This window comes from Chrysochloris asiatica, unplaced genomic scaffold (genome assembly GCF_000296735.1).
Source record: "Chrysochloris asiatica unplaced genomic scaffold, ChrAsi1.0 scaffold00350, whole genome shotgun sequence".
Classification (NCBI taxonomy): domain Eukaryota; kingdom Metazoa; phylum Chordata; class Mammalia; order Afrosoricida; family Chrysochloridae; genus Chrysochloris; species Chrysochloris asiatica.
In genome coordinates this window covers 1602893-1612960 of record NW_006408868.1, presented here as the reverse complement: position 1 = coordinate 1612960, position 10068 = coordinate 1602893, and the positions used below count along the sequence as shown (strand labels likewise).

Here is a 10068-nt window from a genome sequence, read left to right as displayed (position 1 = left end):
CTGTATTTATCTTATTTGATTGTTCCTGTAGCACTTTCCTGACTTCTTCCTTATTTTTCTCAACTCCATTATATAGTGTTTTGATACATTTTATAATCAATTTTCTGAATTCCTTCTCAGGCATTTCCAAAGCCTGCCCATCTTCCAGTATGGTGTGTAGGTCTACTTCCAGCTCATTTGTCTCAGTCACTTTATCTCGTTTCTGGACATGTGCAGATATGGTCATCTGCTTCTGTTTTGGGGGCATATTCAGGAGTTATCTGTGGCCTTAATACTTAGATGGGTATATATTTTGGTATTTTTTATACTTTCTGATTGCCTCCAGGTAGATGTGATCAGGAAATGGGCTTTCCTTTTCACTCTTCTTCTTGAGAAATTTTAAGATGCTACTGTTGGTTGTTTGACGTAATTTAGGATTTAATTTTTGGCCTATTGCCTTTTTGTCTGCTTGTCCCACTCCACAGTCCCCGTTCAGGCCTTTTTTCTAGTTATAAACATGTCAGGGCCAGCTGTGGTAGTTTGGTTTTAAGTGGAAACTGTCTCTTTAAATTTCGAGAGGCTCTGTGCACATGTGTAGTAGAACCTTCTGATGGTGGGGCTGGGATGTCCACTAGCTCAGTCACCAGAATGGAGGTTCTCAGACAGCAAGGGACCAATGAAGAGATACCAAAAGAAAAGAATGTCCACACCTTTATCTTCATGGTTATGCCAGGCGTCTGTGGCCGCTCTGATCTTTCTCCTACTTGGTCTCACCCAAGATGGCGGCTCTTGGAGCAGCTGAGCATCCCAAACTAGAAAGCAATGGATTTCTTGCTTCTGCCACAAATTACCCCAGCTATAAGCCTTCCAACCTTCTAAATATTCCTATATATGTGGCTCAGAGTTCTGGGACCATCCCCTGAGCCTGTGTGGCCGGGTATTCTGTGTTGTTGCTGATGGAGCTCCTTACTGCACTTCCACCTGATCTGCCATTTTGTTTGTTCTCCTGTTCATGGAGTTTTTGAAGTACATATTGCATCAGTTGTTCCTGTTGTAGGTTGAATTCTCAATATATCTTACTTGCATGTTTGATCACTTTCAGACTGAAGAAGTTGGTTTTTGTTGTTCTTAAGTGCCGTCGAGTCTGTTCCGACCCATATCAACGCTGTATAAGGTTTCCAAAGAGCAGCTGGTGAGAATTCTTCAATTTCATCATCACTGGCTTTAGTGGTTGGTGCATAAATTTGAATAGTAGTGGTATAAACTGCTCTTCCTTGTAAATATTTGGATATTATTCTATACAGAAAGCATTGTACCTCAAGACAGATGTTGAAATACTGTTTTTGATGATGACTGCAATGCCATTCCTCTTTAATATGTCATTCCCAGCATAGTAAACCTTATAATCGTCTGAATCAAAATAGCCAATACTAGTCCATTTTAGCTCACTAATGCCTAGGATATTGATCTTTATACATTCCATTTCATTTTTGACACCTTCCAATTTTCTGGTACTCATACTTTGTATTTGCCGTATTATGATTGTTAATAGATGTTTGCAACTGTTCCTCCTCATTTTTAGTTGTGCCCCAGCAGCAATTGAAGGTCCTGAAAGCTTTGCTCCATTCATGTCATTATGATCAACTCACTTTGAGGCGGCAGCTGTTCCTAAATCGTTTTTGAGTGCCTTCCAACCTGAGGGGCTCTTCTTCTGACACTATACCTGACAATATTCTGTTGCTATTTATAATGCTTTCATTTACTGGCACTATATTTGACATTGCTCTTCTGCTATTCATAAGGCTTTCAGTGGATAACCTTCAGAAGTAGTCCGCCTCTCCTTCTTCCTAGTCTGTCTTCCTGTGGGAACTCCATGAAACTCGTCCACCATGGGTGACCCTGCTGGTACTTCAAGTACTGGCGGCATTGCTTCCAGCATCACAGCAACATGCAAGCCACCACAGTATGACAAACTGACACATGAATGGTGAATAGTCGTTAGATTTTAATTTCAGACAACTGATCACTTTTTAGCATAATTATAAAGAAACAAAACTCTGTTGCTGTTGAGTTGAATCCATCTCATCAGAGTAGCACTGTGATCTGTAGGCTTTTCAATGGTTGATATTTTTTAAGGAGATTGACAGGCCTTTCTTCTGAGGTGCCTCTTGGAGGACTCAACTTCCAATCTTTCAGTTAGCAGTTGAGCACATTTACTGCTTGTATCACCCAGGGACACAAACGTAAGTATATCTTATGCAGTATTTGGAGCATATGTACACTAAAAATTATTCATTGCTTATCAGAAATTAAAATTTAATTAAATGTTCTGGTTTTGATTTGGCAGTTCTGTAGGGAAGCAGAACTGTTCCATGTAGTCTGAGAACAAAACCAGATCATTATAGATTGTCTTATAAAAGAAATAATATCACATATGACTGTGGTACATACTTAACTGATCATCTATATGAGGTCAAATGGTCAACATTTATCCTAAAACAAAAAGAGAAGCTAAGGAGAATCAGGGAAACTAGATTAATAGAAACAGAATGAAAATGATAAAGATGTTAACCCATTGTGAAAAATGGTACCCATGTCATAGAACAATTTGTATAAAGATTGTTAAATGGTAATGTAATTTGCTGTGTAAACTTTCACCTAAAACACAATAAAATATTTCATAAAAAATAATAGGACTGAAAGTCTGTTCTAATATTTTTCATGAAATATTATTCATAAGATATTTTTATGAAATATTTTTTCACCCCACCCAGTAAAAAAAGAAGTTGTTGTTGTTAAGTACCATCAAGTAGACTCTGCCTCAGAGCGATCCAGCACAGGGCTTCCAAGGAGCATCTGGTAGGTTTGAACTGCCGACCTTGTGGTTTGCAGTCCAGTGCTGATCCTACAGTGCCACACCTGATAACCAGAAGCATATTTCTACCCAAGAGGAAGCTCTTTCTAATCACAGAAATTGTCACAGCATGGCCCAAGCTACCTGAAGGGGTAGTGAGGTCTTCACTCTTGGAGGTATGCAAGACAAGGAGTACCTGCAATTGCAAGTTGGCATCAGAATCCTCATAAATGCGCCGGGCAAGCCCATGGTTTTCCAGGGCCATACTTTCCAAGAAGTTATAATTCAGATTATTGCCAAAGCCCAAGTTATATAAGGGGAATTTGCCCCTGATAGCATTTCGCACATTCTCTTGGATTTTCTCAGGTCTGCTTTCACCTGTGGAAGAAAGCAGAGTTCCCACTCGAGTCACAGCTAGGTGCTCTTCTCTGGTTAGGAGCCACCCCTACCCCATCTCACCAAAGTTGGCGTCCCCATCTGTCAACATGATGACAATGGAAGTGCTCCTCTCTGGTACAGCATGTTCTTCCCGGGCCTTGTTCAGCATACTGATGCCTCTCAGCAGCCCATCATTCATGTTGGTCACTAGGACACAAACAGCAGTGTTAGACTGTGTCCTCAGGGAGCCAGGGTGCGAGGATGCTAGAATGGGTGTAGTTGGGAAAGCAGGCCCTGCTCTTGTGACCAAAGACCTTGTCAGCTGACACAGAGCGGTACTCTGTCAGTATTGATGGACTGAATGAGTGAGTGAATGAATGAGTTTCTCTGAAATGAGAGTCCAAGAGCAGGCTCTTGGGGCTGCCAGAAGGATATGATGGTTGTAAAGATTTAGAAACAGTCAGATGAATTCACAGCCTCTCTGGCTGGTAGAAGGGCTAGCAGGGTAGACGTTTGTGATTTGTCATAAGAAATGGGGCAAAGGAGAAGGATTTTCAGACCTTCTCTCTATAGGACTCATGGGACAACAGGATCCTGGATTCAAAATGGAAAGAATGTTTCCCTAAACCCAGAAAAGACACCATAGAAGTCCTGAGGACCCTCACCCTTCCCGCAAGAAGGAGGGCACCAGGCAGCGGAGGAGCTGGCAGGACACATACATGCTCTCTTTTTGGCTCTTACTTCCATCATCACGAATTTTCCTCACAAATGCCCTGGCCTCCTGGAGGTTCTCAGGAGTGGCTTGGACTAAGTTGTCTTTCCAAGTGGTCACATCACTACTAAACAGTATGAAGTTCAAGTAGTCATCCTCCTTCATATCATCCAGGATTTTGAGGAGGGCATCTCTTGTCTGGAAAAGAGAGAGACAGCAGACAAGAAGCTGGGAGAGGACACCATCTAGCCATGGCTCTTCCCAGCCCAGTGTGGGAGCCTCACCTGAGGCTTTCTCCAGAAAAGGGGACAGATGCTTTGTGAATTACAGATCTTGCCCCCCTTTCTCCTTTTTTACCAGAAATAGCTTTTTTCCACTGAAAAACAAAAACAGAAAACCCTCCCCCTTTACCACTTGGAGTGAGGAGAGTACCTGCTTTATTTTCTGACCAGCCATGGAACCACTGATATCAATCACAAAGACCACATTCTTAGGCACCACTGGAAGCCCTTGAGGTGCAAAGAAGTGCACAAAATAGCCATTGACTATCTGGAAAGAGGAGAGAGAGGTTAGCGATTGTTAGCAAGGTCACCTTGGCTACTCTTGCATATAGAAGCGTGACATTTAAAAGCCCAAGAAAATGGAATTTCTTCCCCATCCTCCAGGGGTTGCCAAACAGAGGCTCTGGTGCGAGAGCTCAACTAAAGTTGAGGTTGAGGGTGATGGGATGGCATGAAAGTACACCTCTCCCCACACCAGCCTTTGCCCCACCATGATGTAAAGTCAGCAGGTACCTGTACATTAGCTGGAGACTCTCGGTTCACATCATAGGTGATGGTGAAATCCCCGTTGAGGACGGAGTCTGTGCAGGTTGGGCATGAGCGCTGTTGTTCTAAGCTGGGCTTGAAAGACACCCTGCCCTGATTGGGGTGGGGAGGCAAATGGCCTTGATCAGCTTGGCCAGGGCCCTGCCCCCTGGCAGACCTCATCCCAGGGTGGAAGTGGCAGGGCAGATGAGGACTGTGCCTCAAAGGAAGGAGCTCTCTGAACAGAGACTGGGTAGGCCTGCTTGACATCCAGCATATTCTTTGTCTCCTTAGACCTAGTGGGCACTGCTGTTTACCATGAGCCTCTCTGAGCACCTCTCTTACCCTTGGAGGTCAGGGCTTGAAGGGCAGGATCCTGCTCCGGTTCACCCTTTTATTTCTTCCTTTTTGCTGGCCCCCATAAGTTCCTTAGCTTATTTTACCTCAGAGCTCCATCACCTAGGGAAGGGAGCTTGGCATCATGGGAAGGAACTTACTGGTGTGTGCTATTATATGTTGGATGTTGGAGTGTTGGTGCCAAGAGGAGGGAGGATTAGAGGAGGAGGGCAGGGGCATAGAAGAGTGCCCAGGACAGGGCGCTGGCCTGCAGAAACCAGACAGCCCTCTAAGTGGGTGCTCCTTAGTCCTTGCTCTGAAAGTCCAGAATGACAAAGGTTTGTTGCCTCTATGTCTTACATAAACATTTATTCATATGTTACCCTCTGCCAGCCAAGGCTGTGGAATAACTGGGGACCTTGGGGATTGAAGCCAACTGCCCAGTATCAAGAAGGAAGTTTTCTTCAATCCATTATCCCTAGGTGTCAGATCTAAATGACTCCCTGTGGCTTCAATTTCTTTATCTATAAAACAGAGACAGTAACCTCTGCCCACCTTCCTTGGTTAAATGAGACTAGGCTCTGTACATGGCTCCCCCTGGCCCCATCAGTGCAGTTGAGACCCCAATTCCTTAGGCAGGTCATTGTCAGCAGCCCCCAGCCTCTAGCATCTCCTCTTCAGTTAGAGTAAGAGGAATTAGTTAACTGATTTATTTCTATCCCCCACTATACAGATGCACACACTTGCATCAGTCAAACCCTGGGGTGAAGGTTTGTCCTACTGGGGTCAGCATCTCTGTCCCATAAGTCCCTAGATCTGAGAGCCATGTATACCACCTTTTTCCCTGAGAAGGACTTGGTGAGGGCACTGCCCAAAAGATCATTGGTGATGAAAGAGGCCTCAGCGTCCAGCATGCTGATGCCCTGGGGCTCGAAGATTTCTGCCTCAATCTGAAATGGTCAAAGGAGATGGTGTCAGTGACAGTCCAGGGACCAGCCTCTAGGACAAGGTTGTGAGGGCCAAGTCTGGTGTCTCCCACCAGAAAAATGACCACAGGGGCTTGTGAAAGGTGCCCAAAATTCCACCACTGAAGTGTTTCCTTTGGCTTTCAGTTTTGATGTAGGCAAAATGCCCATGTATCCAGATGCAAGTATTAGAGAGACATTTTGTAATGTTGTGCTATTGCCCCAAGTGTCCTGCACCAAATGCACATCTGCTGCATCCAGCTCAGCTGCTATCTTTGACTCCCAGCTGTTGCATCCAGAACATGATGATTTTCCCAAGCCATCTCAGCTAAATTATGGAGCCCAGAATTTTACGTTCTTGACCCTGCTCTGAGATGTACCCCAGTGGGCCCTTCTCCACGCCTCCCTGCAGTTTCAGCCACCCTGAGTTAGACAAAGGCTGCAAGAGTAATTGATTACCTCAAAGTGCTTGACCAGTTGCTTGGGCTGGACCTTGAGGTACATCTCGTACTTGCCCTTATGTCTCTTCAGCAGCTCCTCGTAGGTAAGCTCAAAGGTAACCTTACTGCCTGCAGCCACATTAACCGAGACGGTGAACTTCTCCAGCTTCCTGCCAGAGGCCCTGAATCGGGGTGTGAGACAATGACTGCCCTACAGACTGTAGGAACCTGCCATTCCTACACTTACTATGTTCAAGTCCCAGCCCCTTAGGAGAGATCCGTAACTACTCTGAACCTCAGTTGCCTCAACTTCAAAATGGGATAATGTAACAAATACAGGCATATTTTGCTATAGTAATTATAGTAGTAATAGCTGCTGCTCTTTACAGCTTTGATGACCCTTATAGCCCAGATGATTTCTCCAAGGCCTACACTTACTTGACCAAACCAGCTGTCTTGCCCTGGGACACAGCCTTTTCATATTGTTTTTGGGCGACTTCCTTCTCTTTGATGTTCCCAGGGTAGGTAACACCATCAATGGTCCTATAGGGAAAGACAGTTGTGGGGTCAGGCAGGGCCAGACCTCTCTCTCCCCCCTAGGCCAGACTCAGCAGCCATGGTGATACTCACAAGGTGAAGTTGGTGATGAAGGCTGTCTTGGGCAGCTCCACATCAAAAGAAACCTCCTTGGCTGTTTCTGCACGATTGACAGCCCTCGTGGTGACAACATTGTGAGCAAAGCGAGAGGTCACCTTGCAGCTGATCTTGGTGCTGTAGACCTCAATGCCGTCGACCACCTGCGGGAGAGGTGGGCAGTGAGCAGTGGGAGCCAGCTCTTCAACCTGGCTACTCTTCTCCCAACTGCCCTGTGAAGGTTCTGAAGCCCCTCCATATTCCCAGTTGCCCAGGTCTGAAGCCTGGCCGTACCCTTATCCCTACAGTCAATCAGCCACCATTGTGCTGATGATTCTTCTGTTGGTCACGCTGTAATCTGCTTTCACACAGCTGCAGCCAGTGAGAACTTCTCAAAACCCCATCTGAACCCTCTCCCTCTCCTCCTTACCCCCTCCCCCCAGGGCCTCTCATTACCCTCAAGTCAGAGTTTCCACTCTTCCCAAAGCTCCAAGATCTTTGGCTGAGTCCGGCCTCCCCAGTTCATTCCATGCTCCAGCCACTCCCACCCCCTTGTAACTGATTCCAGCTCTTGCAACCAGAGCACCTGCCTGGCTTCCTGCTCGCTTTTCATGCCTCAGCTTTGAAATCACACTTCCAGAGTCTCCCCTCTGTCTGCCCCATGTATCCCATGTCCTCTGGTAATTGCCAGACTCTGTCACCTAAACAGCCTTTTATCTTCTGTGCTGAGCCAGTGCTTTGGGGAGGGTCTTGATACCTCTAGAAACCCTCCTAACAGGGCAATGGATTGAAAGAGGCTGGGAAGATGTCTTGGTTTAACATGGATATAAAGATACTTTGTGATTGTGTGACGGGGGCCACTTCACTGTATGCTCTCAGCCCCAAGCACAGACCCAGGTGCCAGTAAATGGTCAGGAACCAGAAGGAAGAGATGACTGGTGGAAGGACCACCCATTTTGCTTCCCAGAAGGTTCCTGTGGTGCTCCTTCCTGGGGGTCTCCTTGCATGGGGTTTGCCAGGACAGTGTGCTGTGCCACCTTCCAGGGACCTGCTGGTGTGTCCCAAACTTTCAGTTGTTGGGCAAACAGCTCTGTCCTGCCCTGCCCCACCCCGTCCTTTCCCTGGTGAAAGTTCTCACCGCTTCTGGTAGGCTTCGTTTCTGCAAAAACAAACAAGCAAACACAGGGCTCAGGCTGCAGCCAAGGCTACCATAGCCTGGGACCCTCTCTGAGCCAGGACAAGTACTCATGGGTGCCCCTACCACACAACACATGCTTTAGTAGCCTTCAGACACAGGACCCTCCCAGAGCCAGCTGTCTGAGAAAGAAGGGTTCAAGTAGATGGGGAACGTGAGGCCCAAAGAGGGTCTCAGGTTACCCAGAGTAGCAGGGGGAAAGAACTGTATTCCAGAGTTCCCTCCACACTCCCACCCCTGCCCCTTCCTCTGGCCTTCTTCCAGGACCCACACCTATCCCACTATACCCGCTGGGGCTCAGCTCTGCCTTTTGTAGAGACTCCTGTCCTTGTGTAAGTCTTGGAACTTCACAGCCTTTCTGTGATGTTAACAGTTCGTGGTACATTGCCTCATTTAGCAAGGGGAGAAACTGAGCCCCAGAGAGTTGGGTTTTGGTTTTGTTTTTCCTCTAGGTTTATGCTATTTTTATTCTTCAGGTTTAATTGTTTTTAACTGTGGTAAATATATGGGTAACAAAACACTTGTCATTTCATTAATCTTTACAGGTACAATTCTGTGGCATTGAATATACTTCTTGGACTCCTGATATGGCGCTGTCGGATCAGCACTGGACTGTTAACCACAAGGTCAGTAGTTCAAACCCATCAGCGGTTCCTCAGAAACCCTATACATGGTCACTATGAGTCGCAACCAACTCAACAGCAGTTAACAACAACAGTTAGGTTCATTACGTTTACATCATCACCTTTAACAGCTCCCAAATTAAGAGCTATGAAGCACTTGACAAACTGTGTATCATCCATCTGCAGGGGCCAGTCTAGTCTTCTCTACATCATTCCAATATGAGAGTGTGTGCTGCTGAAGCAAGTACCCAGGGAGTTATAAGAGCCGTGCCCATGGTTGAATGACAGCTCAGTAAAACCTGTCTCCCCAGAGAGAGAGGACTTCCTCCAGTGGTGCCTTATACCCATTTGACACATCAGGCTCAGATACTGAAGAGAGAGTTGACTCACCCTGAGCTGCTGGAAAGGGCTTCTCGGGAAGCTGGAGGCCACTAGGCCGGAGAGCAGGGCCAGGGCCACGCAGAACCTCAGAGTAGGTGCCATCACTGATCTCACAGTTTTGGCCTAAGCTCCTTATATGGGAAACACTGGTGTTTTCCAAGTGGGGTGAGTGACCCGCAGCCCAGGCGGGAACAGTATGTGGGCGGCTCCTCCGGGAAGCTGCGCTGTGGGTGGAGTAATAGCAGGTGCCCTGTGACCTGGATCTGCCTGTTCCAAGGGGACCTGGAGGGTACTGTCAACAGTGTTGCGAATTCAGTCCTGATGAGCTGGAGGATATGGAGCCAGGCCCCAGACACACACCACCACCACAGGGAAGCAGAAGGCCACAAATGGGCCCAGGGTCTCCCTGGGTGGGAGCAGTGGTGACAGAATAGGGTTGCATTTAGAGCAAACAGACTCAACTCTGGTCTGGCCTCCTGGGTCAACCCATCCCTTCTCAAGTCAGACTGGCTCAAAACCAGACCCATCACCTAAGGCACGGACAACTCTTCCCACTGAACCACTGATTCACTCCCCTCCTACAACTCCCTTACCTCAGGAAAGGGACAAACTGAAAGTCCTGTGGTCCAGCTTGCTCTTCTATCTGGTTCCAACTTGCTCTCCCAAACCACTGTCCTCCCTCTGGCATGTCCTTGTCTTCTTTGCACAGCTAGCTAAGGCATCCTTCCTCTGGAGGCCTTCCTCTTCCATCCCCTTGCCAACCACA

The 10068-nt window shown here is 46.9% G+C and overlaps 1 protein-coding gene across 1 annotated transcript in view; it reads right to left on the bottom strand.

Moving 5' to 3' along the window:
- ITIH3 (inter-alpha-trypsin inhibitor heavy chain 3) overlaps positions 1–9404 on the bottom strand; it is a 20122-nt gene extending 10718 nt beyond the window's left edge. Inside the window, exons 1-11 of the mRNA XM_006876057.1 lie at positions 9312–9404; positions 8242–8262; positions 7101–7267; positions 6909–7013; positions 6490–6652; positions 5902–6015; positions 4718–4843; positions 4356–4472; positions 3953–4121; positions 3293–3418; positions 3030–3211 (exon numbers count right to left, since the gene is read on the bottom strand). Of these exons, the coding sequence (XP_006876119.1) occupies positions 3030–3211; positions 3293–3418; positions 3953–4121; positions 4356–4472; positions 4718–4843; positions 5902–6015; positions 6490–6652; positions 6909–7013; positions 7101–7267; positions 8242–8262; positions 9312–9404 (1383 nt within the window). The remainder of the gene's footprint in view (positions 1–3029; positions 3212–3292; positions 3419–3952; positions 4122–4355; positions 4473–4717; positions 4844–5901; positions 6016–6489; positions 6653–6908; positions 7014–7100; positions 7268–8241; positions 8263–9311) is intronic.
- Positions 9405–10068: the final 664 nt, after the last annotated feature.